The following is a 14,858-nucleotide window of genomic DNA, read 5'->3' as shown; positions in this document are numbered from 1 at the left end:
TGATTTTATATGTGTCCGTTTTATATTTGAGGAGAGTCATGATTTTACCTTTTTGAAAATTATCTGTGAATGAAACAAAATAACTTTTAAAATTTTTCATGTTACTTTTTATCATATAATTCCACTCAAACCACAAGTATTTCAGGGAAAATGTCCATTTGGGAATTCTTCATATTCTGTGAGGGTAAAGAGAGAACAGCTTTGCCACTGCTGTTTCATGAGATGAAAAAAAATTACACACGCATAGGACAATATCCACGGTCTTCTATCTGGACATAATTGTGCTGCTGTTGTTTTTGAGACAAGGTCTCACTCTGTCGCCCAGGCTGGAGTGCACTGGCATGATCACTGCTCACTGTAGCCTTGAATTTCTGGGCTCAAGTGATCCTTCCACCTCAGCCTCCCAGGTAGCTGGGACTACAGGCACGAGCCACCACGTCTAGCTAATTTTTGGGGTTTTTTTCTGGAAAAACAAGGTTTTGCCACGCCAGTCAAACTCCTGGGCTCAAGTGATCCTCCTGCCTTAGACCTGCTAGCTGAGAAAACAGATGGTACCACAACTGGCTAATTTTTAAATTTCTTTGTAGTTTTTACTTTTTTTTTTTTTTTTTTTGGAGAGACAGGGTCTCACTCTGTGGCCAGGCTCGTCTCGAACTCCTGGGCTCAAGCAATCCTCTCGCCTTGGCCTCCCAAAGTTCTGGAATTACAGGCATGAACCCAATAATTGTTTTAAAATAAAATTTCAGATGCACTCTTGAACCTCAGAAGTTCATTTTGTGGTGGTGATATTTGGTTTTGGCCTTGCCATATATTTATCACATGATCGTGACACCCAGTCAGCATTTGGATAAAATGTATATTTTTGATGGCAATTAGTATTTTAGCATATGGACGTATCACAATTTATTTACCCAAATGCAGATGGGTGGCCATTTTTCCTACTCTACATTCTTGCACACACAGCTTTGCGTATTTGCTCAATTATTTCTTTATAATAAAGTTCTAAACGTGGATTTGTTAGGGACAGAAGACATGCCCATTTTTAGTGTTGATGTATTTTTGCCAAATTGCCCTTAGAAAATGCTGTATCAATTTATACTTTCACTGGAGGCATCTGACAATAAGCTCTTACCCACAGCCTTCCCAGTGAGGGAGACTATCACGTGCATTCATCTTTACCAATCTGACAGAGGAAAAAAAGGAACATTGTCTTTTTTAACCACTGAGACTGGCTCTCTTTTCATGTTTGTATTTCTTTTGTGAATGAGCATTTATGCTCTTTGCACAAACTTGTTTCTACATGAAGAGATTAATCTTTTAAGTATGGAGTTAAGAACATGGTTCTAATTTTTTATATTTAGAAATCAGTTCTCTTTCTCTCTCCCTCTCTCCCTTTCTCTCTCTCTCTTCCTTTCTCACTCTCTCTCTCCCTTTCTCTCTTCCTTTCTCTCTCCCTCTCTCTCTCTCCCGTTTTCTCTCTCTCTCTCTCTTCCTCTTTCTGTCTCACACCCACACAGAATATAGAAATAAACATCTTAGTGCATAAAATTTGTTTTGTATTTAGGATTTTTTCCATAGGATAGAATTTCAGGAGTACTGTTATACTTGGTTCCAGACTACAATATTTTTAGGCTCTTCATTCATAGGGAAAAATTAGTAAAGCACAATTCGTGATGTTCAGTTGTACCTTTTTAACCAAGTCCTTCCAGATCAATACTTTTCTCTATTTAAAAATATTTTGGTTGAATTTGTAAGCAATGAGCAATATGTCATTTCTGTGTTAACAACCAGTTCACCATTTATTTGATTCAGCTGCATATTTATGCAATTTAAATGCTGACAAAGTTGTCATTAAAATTGGTTGACTTACACTGAGGATTTTTTAATAGTTTAGTTTTTATCATAGTCTTATCACCTTGCAGCTGTTATTATGTTCAAGGCTGTTTTAGTGGAAAATGGCAGACTTTACTGAACACTCAGATGCCTAGCACTGTGTGTACTGAAAATGTTAACTCTATGAATCTATACACTACCACAGTGAGTTAGAAATTATCTCCCTTTTGTGGTAAGGAAAAATAAACCCCGGAGAGGTTTATCAACATGCCTAAAGCCATACACCTCATAAGTGGTGGAGATTAGATCCTTTTTAATTTTCCATTATGAAGAATCTCAAACATACATCAAAATTTAAAAACTACAATGAATGACCATATTTTCAACAATCATTAACATTTTGCTATTGCTTCATCTCCCTGAATATTTTTGCTGAACCATTTCAAATTAAATTGCAGATATCATGACATTCCACTCTGAAATATCACAGCATATACCTAAAAAGTTTCCTCCATATCCTATTCCATTATTGCACCTAACAAAAACAACTCACTGGTATTATCTACCATCTAGTCCTGATTCAGATTCTTGGATTGACTCCCAAATGTCTCTTACAGTTTTTGTTTTTCCAAACCAGAATCCAGCCAAGGAACATCAATTGCATTTAGTTTTTATGTCTCTAAATCTGTCTCTCTCTCTTTTTTTTTTTTTTTTTTTTTTTTTTGAGAAAGAATCTCACTGTATTGCCCAGGCTGGAGTGCAGTGGCGCAATCTCTGCTCACTGCAACCTCCACCTCCCAGGTTCAGGCGATTCTCCTGTCTCAGTCTCCCAAGTAGCTGGAATTACAGGTGTGGACCACCATCCCCGGCTAATTTTTGTATTTTTTTAGTAGAGGTGGGGTTTCATCATGTTGGGCAGGCTAATCTCTAACTCCAGACCTCAAGTGAGGCCCACATTGGCTTCCCAAAGTGCTGGGATTACAGGCATGAGCCACTGCATCCGGCCTCTAAATCTCTTTTAATCTAACCAATCCCTCTACACATTTTTTTATGACCCTGACTTTTCGAAAAGACAAGGAGTGCTATAGTGCAGGGTCCCCAATCCCAGGGCCACGAACAGGTACTGGTCTGTGGCCTGTTAGGAACAGGGCCACACACAGGAGGTGAGTAGCAGGCAACTGAGCAAAAGGCTTCTTCATCTGTATTTACAGCCATTCCCCATTGCTCTTGTTACTGCCTGAGCTCCGCCTCCTGTCAGATCAGCGACAGCATTAGATTCTCATAGGAGCGTGAACACTATTGTGAACTGTGTGTGTGAGGGATGTAGGTTGTGCGCTCCTTACAAGAACCTAATGCCGATGATCTGTTACTGTCTCCCATTGGCCCCAGATGGGACCGTCTAGTTGCAGGGAAACAAGCTCAGGGCTCCCACTGATTCTACATTATGGAGAGTTGTATAATTATTTCATTGTATATTAAAATGTAATAACAGAAATAAAGTGCACAATAAATGTAATGCGCCTGAATCATCCCTGAACCACCCCTTGCCCCTGGTCCATGGAAAAACTGTCTTCTACAAAACCAGTCCCTATTGCTAAAAAGGTTGGGGACTGCCGCTCTAGTGTTCTCACATTCTGATCTGTCTGATATAACTTCTTGGGATTATTTAACTTATTTCTCTAGAGCTTGTGATTCCTATTAAGCCAACTTTAGATCTTAAGATTCAAGTTAAACATTTTTGGTGAGAATATTTCACAGGAGTTGCTGTACACTCGGCCGGGTGCGGTGGCTCACACCTGTCATTCCAGCACTTTAGGAGGCCGAGGTGAGCAGATCACTTGAGGCCACGAGTTCAAGATAAGCTTGGCCAACATGGCAAAACCCTGTCTCTACTAAAAATACATGGGCATGGTGGCACGCACCTGTAATCCCAGCTACTTAGGAGGCTGTAGCATGAGAATCGTTCAAACCTGGGAGGTGGAGGTTGCAGTAAGCCAAGATCGCACCACTGCACTCCAGCCTGGGAGACAGAGTGAGACTCTGTCTCAAAAAATAAAAGTTAAAAAACCAAAAAGAAGAACTGCTGTACACTTCATAGTCATCATAATAAAGTCCTAAGGGCACATGTCTGGCCACCCTATTATTAGCGATACAAGGATGGGTCACTGACAGCTGGGTCCCTCCATTCTACAGGTACATTTGTTCCTTTGTGACTGACAAGTTATATATGAGTCAGTTTTTGGTATCATGTAAAAGGGGTAAAACGAAATTTTTTTAAGTAAGCATTTCAATTTAATGTTTTTAGTTCTAATTGATGATCCTTGCCAGAATCAACTATTTCAACATCACTCTCATTATCAGCTTTATCATTACTTTGTTAACTATAATAGCGTACTTTTGAAGAATACATTCTCTGGAAGAAGAATATATCTACTATGTAGTATACCTCAAGAAGAGCGGTTTTTTTTTTGTTTTTTTTTTTTTTTTGAGATGGAGTTTCGCTCTTGTCGCCCAGACTGGAGTGCAGTGGCACAATCTTGGCTCACTGCAACTTCCATCTCCCGGGTTCAAGAGATTCTTTTGCCTCAGTCTCCCAAGTAGGTGGAATTACAGAAGCGTGCCACCACACCCAACTAATTTTGTAATTTTAGTAGAGATAGGGATTCACCATGTTAATCAGGCTGGTCTCGAACTCCTGACCTCAGGTGATCCACCCTCCTTAGTCTCCCAAAGTGCTGGGATTAGTGTGAGCCACCACACCCAGCCTAAGAAGAGCTATATTTCATCAATGGGATGAACTACAGTATTTCTGAAAGAAGAAGGAAATGTACTTACGTCTTTCCTTATAACTTCTAATTTTCTGAAAAGTTGGTCACTTCCATAGGTGACAAAGGAGTTTTTCAGTGGTTGGTGATAGATTTTGTTTTGATTATTTTTCCTTGATTATCTCTAGTGACTCATGGATTTTTATGTACAGTAATATATATTTTATATTCAATATTTTTTAACGCTTACTGAAAATGATATTTAAATAGTGGTTTGTCTGAATTCCAAACATAGTGTTCTTTTATTATATCATCATTACTGTTGGAGACTCAAACCTCTAAGTCTGACTCTCACCCATAAAATGTCTCACAGTGGGAAAATTCCACAGAAGATGGAAGCATCATCTTGTATTTAGCTAAAGTTTGAATTTTTTTTTTTTTTTTTTTTTTTTTTTTTTTAGGCGGAGTCTCGCTCTGTCGCCCGGACTGGAGTGCAGTGGCCGGATCTCAGCTCACTGTAAGCTCCGCCTCCTGGGTTTACGCCATTCTCCTGCCTCAGCCTCCCGAGTAGCTGGGACTACAGGCGCCCGCCACCTCGCCCAGCTAGTTTTTGTATTTTTAGTAGAGACGGGGTTTCACCGTGTTAGCCAGGATGGTCTCGATCTCCTGACCTCGTGATCCGCCCGTCTCGGCCTCCCAAAGTGCTGGGATTACAGGCTTGAGCCACCGCGCCCGGCCTGAATATTATTTTTAAGGCTTGTGAAGGTGAAAACAGGAAGAAGATGTAGGATATGGCTCTGTGTTTTTAAATCCTAGCTCTAAATAGCCTAAGCATCAATGATTCTTCAAAAACTGGAAAAGTAAAACACAGATCCATGAAGCAATTAGTCATAATCACAAACAAACACACAACTAGAATTAAGAGTCTTTGGGCAACAGAGCATGACAGTTAAGAATCATTTCTGTGTTACATTTGAGATCTTAAGATAATACATTTAGCTTCATATTGAGTGCTCATCTTAATTTTTAATTGTTTGCCCTTTATAAATAAATCAAAATTTCAAAAAGCATCTAAAGAATGGATTTCATAAGTAAAAGTCTGATTATTATAAGAACTCAGTAATTCAGAATAACTTGTATGTTTGCAGAGGCCAACAGGAGGAATGGGAGATATAAATTACTGGAAAAGCTGATTGGAGCATTTAAAGAAAGAATGAAACTATGCCAAGTATGTTGTCTCATTTTTATTATATACTCTCAATTAACATCATTATTATATTAAACTACCAATTTATTTAGCCAACCTGTCTTTCCTTGAAAATCCATTTAATCCTCTTACCATATAAAAATTAACTTTAGCTCAATCAATGCTGATTAGCATAATTTGAGTTTTAACTATGTTTTCATTATTGAAGGACAATACAATTTAGAACACATATCACAGTATTTTAGAAGCCTAAAACAGTTCTCACGATAGCTAAAAATTCACTGTTAAGCCATATTTTAAGTCTATATATGTTACGCAATTTCTAAAATTTTAAACTAACTTTATATGTTTTCAAATGTTTGTACAACGTGTATTACAAGTGAGTCCTTCCTGAAAAAAATTAACATGTTTCTCTTACATATTAATCACACTTCCTCAAACCTCAGAGTTCTGACTATCTTAATAAGTATTTACCTTCAAAATGAAATTTAGAATAAGTACATTTTCAAACCATTGTCATTGCTCTGCCTACATATGCAAATCAGTGTCAATTCCTGCAATAATTTAGAGGCTTCAACAAAACCTCACCTTGAGTTAAAGAACAGAACAATAAATGTATGACAGTATCAAAATAGAACATATATTCTGAAAAAATATCTATCTATTGTATATCAATAAAAACAATGAAAAAAGCAACAAAAGAGCAATAAAAATATTTTTAGAACACTGACATAGGGGTTTTGGCTAGCATAGAGTTTTTAATTTAGTCTTAGACACAAAATTTTATTATAATCATAATTTCTGAAAAGCACAAATTGCAATGTACCTTCTCTGATTTCACTGAACCAATCAAAAGAGTTATTTCAGGCTGGGCAAGGTGGCTCACACCTGCAATCCTAGCACCTTGGGAGACCCAGGTGGAAGGATCTCTTGAGCTCAGGAGGTTGGGATTGCAGGGAGCCATGATCATGCCAGTACACTCTGGCCTGGGTGACAGAGTGAGACCCAGCCTTAAAAATAAATAAATAAATAAAATAGCACAGGTTTTTGAAAAAAGCACTAGGAAAGCACAATCTAAGCCAGCCTGGGCAACATGGCAAAACCTCATCGTTACGAAAATACGAAAAAATTATCTGGGTGTGGTGGTACATGCCTGTAGCCTTAGCTACCCAGGAGGCTGAGGTGGGAGGATCACCTAAGTCTTGGGGGTCAAGGCTGCAGTGAGCTGTGATTGTGCCATTGTGCCCTGAGCAGCAGAGTAAGACTCTGTCTCAAAAGAAAACAACAAAAAAAGAATTATTTCAAACAGACCTTTCTGCCTTTAATACCACTGCTATCCCACAGTAATAAATATTTTATCATTCTTTTAGTCTGGGCATTTAAAAACATAAACAAATAAACATTCTGACTTTAGTTAGCTTCAAAGATTTTCCAGAACATTACATATAGACATGAGCTCTTCTGAAATAATGTTTTTTTTAAGTCTAGGATTCATTTCTCTTTAAGAAAAGTAAAAAGAAATTCTCCAGTTAAAGTGGGCCAGGTGCGGTGGCTGACACCTGTAATACCAGTACTTTGGGAGGCTGCGGCAGAACTGCTTGAAGCCAGGAATTCAAGACCAACCTGGGCAACACAGTGTGGCCACATCACTATAAAAAAAAATTTTTTTTTAATTAGCCAGGTGTGTCAGTGCACGCCTACAGTCCCAGCTTCTTAGGAGGCCAGAGTGGGAGGATCGCTTGAGCTCAAGAATTCGAGGCTGCAGTGAGCTATGATCACACCACTGCACTCTTGCCTGGGTGACAGAGTGAGATCAGGTCTCTAAAAATAAATTTTTTTTTTTAATTTTGAAGAAAAAAATTTTTCTACAATTCATAGCTTCACTAAGCTGAACGGGTTATTTTTTCCCTATGAAAACTAAGACTGAATATTTCTATGTCTGTAGTAACTCCTAAAAGAGTTGGAAAGGTTCTCTGAAAGGAGGTGGTTAGACACCCAGTGGAGCAAAATATGATTCCCATAGACAGGATTCCAGTATCTAGAATCTTTAAAAAACGTGAGCAAAGCCAAAACCAAGAAAATCACTCAAAATTTGTTCACTAAGATGCCCTAACTTCTTTAAATCCCCAGGGAAAGGCAGCAGATGAACTAATGTCTACAGATAAAAGGAACAAAAGCACATTCTGTCGATGGCTATGATTCAAAGACCATTTGCTTAACCTGTTGCTCCTGGTGCTTTGGGAGGCTCTTCCCCCAACACCAGTGAAATCATAGAGACAGGTGTGCTTGAGAAACAGATAAAAGAAATAGCAGAAGTTTTTGAAAAAAAGCACCATGAAAGCACAATCTAAAATAGGAAATATTCCTGATGTCTCACAAAACACTAACATTATTTAGGAGTTAGGGGCTGAATGCAGAGCCCATATCCTCAATATTAGTTTGAGCTAGAATATTAACCAGGGGGGCTTTTAGAGACAGATAAGAAAAACTAAAAATTGAATTATGTCCTAATATCAGGATTCTGTACAATAGTATGAAACACCAAACAAGGAGATATAATAAGCCTTTTTTTTTCTCTTTAGGAAGTATGAAAAGACAGCAAAAAATTTATCTATTCAGGATTCTTTTTCTTTGCACCAAGTTGGGTCTAGTTTCTTGATTTCCATGTAAAATATCAAGTTATAATTACCAACTTTCCGGAGCTCAAAGGAAGATTCAAACTGGTGCCCAGCTGCCAGGAGGAGGACCGCATAATTAATTCCTGACTGTAGTGTTGGCTCAGATTCAAATGCCTTTTTGAACCTATAAAAAACCACAAATGTACAAGTTAACTTTCTCAATCATGAAACCCTGGGTGTGTAATAGCTTCTGTTTGTATAACTCCAATGCCTGAGCAAGTAAAAATATTGCACTGGTCTTCACCCCAGAATCTGGTGTGCTATTAGCACTTAACGCTTCAGAAACTGCTTATCTTTGTCCACAGTTCTATTGCTTTCCCCCACTTAGCTCACCCTCAACCTACCTAGTAACCCTAGTCTTTTAAAAAATCCTGTCTTCAACTATCTACCAGAAATATGTGAATGTGAAAATTTAGTTACAAGGGCACTTGTTACAAGATGAAAAATTACTCTAAATATCCAATATTATACAGTGTAATATGAAATAACATATATTCCAAATGTTAGAAAGCAATGTAGTCATTTATGTTGTAGGAGCATGTTAAAAGTCAGAAGAAAACTAGTGTTTCCAAGTAAAATGCAGTCGTCTACTTGGAAGCCATCATTCAGGGTGTGTGTGTGTGTGTGTGTGTGTGTGTGTGTATGTGTGTGTGTGTGTATGTGTGTGTGCGCGCGTGCAATAAACATTTAAAAATGAGAACCCTGCACATATTTTTTAAAGTAGTTTTTAAAAACTCTTAAAAATATACAGAGCACTGAGGAGGTAACATACTGAAATGATCAATTCCATAAGAATGATATAAAAATGAAATAATGTCAATTATAAGATGAAATTAAGAAAAGCAGAGATTGTGTCTCTACACACTAATTTTGGCTCAGAGAGTTATAAAAAGACTTTTCTGGGCCGGGCGCGGTGGCTCAAGCCTGTAATCCCAGCACTTTGGGAGGCCGAGACGGGCGGATCACGAGGTCAGGAGATCGAGACCATCCTGGCTAACATGGTGAAACCCCGTCTCTACTAAAAAATACAAAAAACTAGCCGGGCGACATGGCGGGCGCCTGTAGTCCCAGCTGCTTGGGAGGCTGAGGCAGGAGAATGGCGTAAACCCAGGAGGCGGAGCTTGCAGTGAGCTGAGACCCGGCCACTGCACTCCAGCCTGGGCGGCAGAGCGAGACTCCGTCTCAAAAAAAAAAAAAAAAAAAAAGACTTTTCTGAATATGCATAAAACCGAGTATCAACCTTTGAAAACACTTCAATATTTAAAAGGACTTCAGTGTTTGGATATTTACTTTATTTTCAAGGTAATACTTCCTAGGATACATTTAAGGGTTTCCTTACATGCATCATTAAACAGGCAATGATAGTCAATATAATTTCACTTAGGGGTACGTAAAGTCAGAAAAATAAAATAAATGCCCTAGTGACTAAGAGGAACTGCCTGAGGCCAACGCATGAAAAATGAAACTTTTATGTTTAAAAAAATCATACTGAAGAAAATATAAGAACTAAATATCTAACAAATGACCATTTGATGATACCAAAAAAGGTTATGTGGGAAGAAATACATTACAATTCCAAGATAAAAGCATTCTCACCTAAGTCATAACTGTGTAAATAAAAAACAGGAATACTAAACATAGTGATAGGTACAATAGTGTATATTGTAGGCACAATACGTGTATATTCTTGGCTTTGATACATACTCAAAATTTTCCATAATTTAAAATAAATTAAACATCAAATGAAAACAAAAAATATATTTTTCTGAATATTGAGGACCATGTCTTTTTTTTAAAGGTCTTGCTCTTTAAGTAGAACAAGCATCTCTGAATGGAAACAAAAATAACTATGAATCTTAACTAGTTGGCTCTGATAGTTATGTACCTATGGAATAAAAAAAAGGTACCACTACATCACTATAGGTGATTAAAAAGCATTTTTTAATGTTTCCAGAAGTATACATGTTTCCATTCTAAAATGAAAAAAGTATATACACCTAGACTACAGATACTCGAAACTATATCAAGGCAAGTCACAACTTACAGGTCAACTTACAAGTCTTAGACTAACATAAGTCTCAAAGTTCTTTGTCTTTGTTCAGAGGCAAGTATAGTGTCCCAACAAAAAGGATTTAGGAGAAGAAAGAAGTAGACACTTCCCTTTCTACCAATTCATATCAAGATACGTAATATTTTTCATTAAATACATTATTGCATTTTCCCTGAAACCAAAGAACATGAAATGTCTCTCTTAAAGATATGAAAAGGAAGATGCAAAAATGAAGACATATCAAAATCAATCAATAAATATTGGCGAATATCTCCTATGTGCCAAAACCAACCCAAATGAATATCTGGGTTTATATCTGTTTTTCTGTTGCCACAAACAATATATATTTTTGTATTTTAAATGAAAATATAAATACCAATAAAATTAATAATTCACATTTTTCTTAAGCTCCCCTCCATCCATGAGACTAAATTGAATACTGTATTGAGGAAAAAGTCTTAATGTTTTCTGGAGCTTAAAAGAGCACGTAGGTATATTACAAAAGAAATAAAATCCTGTCATATATCATTAGTATACCACTGCAGGAAGTGGGAATTCTCCCATACTGTAAAAGCAAAGAAGTACAGTATTCTTGGCAGAAAATTGCCAATATCAAAACTATATAATTTTTGTTTGTTTGTTTGTTTTTTTGAGATGGAGTTTCGCTCTTGTTGCCCAGGCTGGAGTACAATGACACGATCTCAGCTTACTGCAACCTCTGCCTTCAGGGGTCAAGCAATTCTCCTGCCTCAGCCTCCTGAGTAGCTGGGATTACAGGCATGTGCCACCATGCCCGGATAAATTTTTGGCTTTTTTTTTTCTTTTTCAGTAGAGACAGGGTTTCTCCATGTTCGTCAGGCTGGTCTCGAACTCCAGACCTCAGATGATCCGCCCACCTTGGCCTCCCAAAGTGCTGGGATTATAGGTCTGAGCCACTGCACCCGGCCAACTATAGAAAATTTTTAAAACTATGTATACCTCTTAACAAAACAATTATACATTTGCAAATTTATACCAAGAAAAAATATTAAACATGTAATCAGAAGTTTCATTACAAGGGCATTTGTTACAAGATGAAAAATTACTCTAAATTTCCAATAATACTACAAAGTATAATATGGAATAAAATATTATACAAATGTTGGGAACCTACATAGCCATTTATATTGTGGACAAATATTAAATGTGAGGGGGAAAACTTGTGTTTCCAAGTAAGACGTAGTCGTCTACTTGGGAGCCATCACTCCTGCTTCAGTAACTAGGGGGAAATAAGAACACATATCAACAATACATTTTTGCAGACACTGCAGATCTATGGAAGCAACAAAAAAATCACTGAAGTAAATTCCAAAGAGGGAATGTATGGCCTTCCAAGAGGAGCTGAATTGCTGTTGTCTTTCATGGGGGCATTTGCTGATTCTGACCCTAAGATTAGGCTTGGGCTTGGCATGGGCAGAAAAACTCTATTTTAAACTTTACTAAGAAAAAGAAAAACTAGTGGATTTCTTGATAATTGTGTGGTTTGGCACGACAGAATGAAATCTGGAAGAGCCCCAAATGTTTGGCTGCTTTCTTCACAGGACATTCGTTGAATGCTGAGTTGTACAGGAGGCTAGGGCGTGGAGTAGCGCTGGGATGACAGAGTGAAATCTCCTGAGTGTTTAGGAGAAAAGTCCCACTAGGGAAAGGAGTCTACAACAACCATAGGAAAACAGTCTCCCCTTTAAGAAATTTACCACATTTTGGGCTGGGCACGCTGGCTTCCAGCCCTTTGGGAGGCCAAGGTAGGTGGATCACTTGAGGTCAGGAGTTCAAGACCAGCCTGGACAACATGGTGAAATCCTATTTCTACTAAAAATATAAAAATTAGCCAGGCATGGTGGGGTGTGCCCCTAGTCCCAGCTACTCGGAAGGCTGAGGCAGGCAAATCACTTGAACCCTGGAGGTGGAGGTTGCAGTGAGCCAAGATTACACCACTGCCCTCCTGGGCAACAGAGAAAGACTCTGTCTCAAAAAAATAATAATCATAAAATAAATAAATAAAAAAAAGAAAAAGAAAAAAGAAATCTATCAAATTTTGGAGAATAAAGAGCTAAACACAAAACTCCGAAGGACAGATATGAAATATCCCACAGTATTTAATGGATAAGAAGATAGAAATCTGCCTGCCTATCAAGCAGAAGTTCAAGAGGGTCACAGCTAACAAGCAGAGACAAAACAGAAACAGACAAGGTCAATGAAAACAAAACCCCAGACCCAACCCGACTCAACTGCATTTGTTGAGGTAATCAGCTTCTTACCCTATCTGGCTAACAGAGGAAAGGGAAAATCTCTGTGAGTGAAAATAAAATCATCTCCAAGTCTCAATAAATTTTTATTACAAAATGTCTGGGATACAATAGAGAAATACGAGACATGCAAAGAGCCAGGAAGTTGTGACCAATAAACAAGAGCAAACACAGACAAGAAAAGCTGACCTACAGATAATTCGGATACTGGAGTTCATAGACAAGGACTTTAAGATAATTATGACAAATATGGTAAAGAATATAGAGAAAAAGATAAAATGGATAAAAGATATAAACAACTTCAAAAGAGAATCAGAATCAAAGAAATCACATAATCTAGCACCAAAACATACAATACCTGAAAGCAAGAATTCAATGTATGGGCTTACAAGTTAATTCAACAAAGTGGAAAAACAGTTTTGGTGAACTACCTTCTATGACAATAGAAGGTATCTAAACTGAAGCAAAGATATAGAAAAAAAGAAAGAAAAGAAAGAAAGAGAGAGAGAGAAAGAAAGAAAGAAAGAAAGCAAGCAAGCAAGCAAGCAAGCAAGCAAGCAAGCACACACACACACAACAATAAAGCATAAGAAACAGAGAAGACACAGTTAAATGGTCTAACCTATGTATCACTGTAGCCCCAGAAAGAGAAGAAAGAGAATATGGAGCACAAGAAATATGTGAGATATAATGGATAAAAACATTTCAAAACTGATGAAAACATCAACCCACAGATTCAAGAAGCTCAGCAAAACTCAAGCAGGATAAAATAAGATAATTAGAGTCTAAATGCCAAAACATGTTACCAAAATCCAAAAACACAGTGGAAAATCTTTTAAAATCAGCCAGAGAAAAAAGATACATTACTTTCAAAGGAGCAATAAAATTGACAGTAGACTTTGCCATACAAACTCTGGAAGCCAGAATAAAACGTAATGACATCTTTAGAGTAATAAAATTTTTAAAAAGCCTAAAAAAGATATTTTCAGACAAAAACTGGGAACTAGTTGCCAGCAGATCTGAACTATAAAAAAATACTAAAAGTGCTTCAGACTAAAGGAAAATGATTTCATTTGGAAGCACTGAACTTCAGAAAGAAAGAGCATCAGAAAGAGTAAATATGTGACAAGATCTAAAATACAAAAATTATTTAAAATCTATTGATTATTTAAACTGCTCCAAGTTTCTTTCCTTGTTCAGGAAGCAGTAAAATACAAAATGTAAGGTGACTATAAAAGTAAATGATGCAAGTTGTAATCTCTAGGGAATACTCAAAGAATAATATGAAAACTATTACTAAAGTGCTAATGTAGGAGAAAATGTAATACTAAGTTAATAAAAATAAAGCAAGAATGGAGGACTAAAGGAACAAAAACACGTAAGACAAATACAAAATAAATAAGACAAATAGTCAATACTATTGATATAACCCCAACTATCAGTTACCACATTAAATGTAAATGATCTAATCATTCCTAATAAAAGAGATTTTTCAAATTGAACTGAACAATAACAGCAAAATATGCAATTATATTCATTTTAAAAAGGCACACTGTAAATACAAGTTGAGTAACCCTAATCCAAAAACCTGAAATCTAAAATGCTCCAAAATCCAAAACTTTTTGAGTGCTGATGTGATGCTCAAAGGAAATGCTCATTGGAGCATTTCTGATTTCCAATTTTCAGATTAGGGATGCTCAACTGGCAATTATAATGCAAATATTCCCAAATTCAAAAATATAAAAAATCCAAAACACTTCTGGTCCCAAGCATTTTATATAGAAAAGATACTTAACAAGTATTAGGACACAGGTAGGTTGAAAGTGAAATGATGCATAAAGATGTATCATCCAAATATTAAATAAATGTTATTACAGGTTAATATCAGACAAAATTGACTTTAAGATAAAAATTATTATAAGAGAAAAAAGGAACGTTTCATAATGATAAAGAGCTAAATTCAATAGGAAAATGTAATAGTCCCAAATGTACCTAATAGTATGGTTTCAAAACATACACAGAAAAAATGGACAGAAC

The 14,858-nt window shown here is 36.9% G+C and overlaps 1 protein-coding gene across 5 annotated transcripts in view; it reads right to left on the bottom strand.

The window, feature by feature from the left end:
- The window catches only part of MAP3K5 (mitogen-activated protein kinase kinase kinase 5), a 254,408-nt gene that overhangs the window by 112,363 nt on the left and 127,187 nt on the right, over positions 1–14,858 (bottom strand). For all 5 annotated transcript variants that reach the window (XM_033235351.1, XM_033235355.1, XM_033235354.1 and 2 more), the window contains one exon: positions 8,495–8,607. In XM_033235351.1, coding sequence (XP_033091242.1) covers positions 8,495–8,607 — 113 coding nt within the window. The remainder of the gene's footprint in view (positions 1–8,494; positions 8,608–14,858) is intronic.

Source organism: Trachypithecus francoisi, unplaced genomic scaffold (genome assembly GCF_009764315.1).
Source record: "Trachypithecus francoisi isolate TF-2019V2 unplaced genomic scaffold, Tfra_2.0 Lachesis_group15, whole genome shotgun sequence".
Taxonomy (NCBI): Eukaryota; Metazoa; Chordata; class Mammalia; order Primates; family Cercopithecidae; genus Trachypithecus; species Trachypithecus francoisi.
This window is presented reverse-complemented; position numbering and strand designations above follow the sequence as displayed.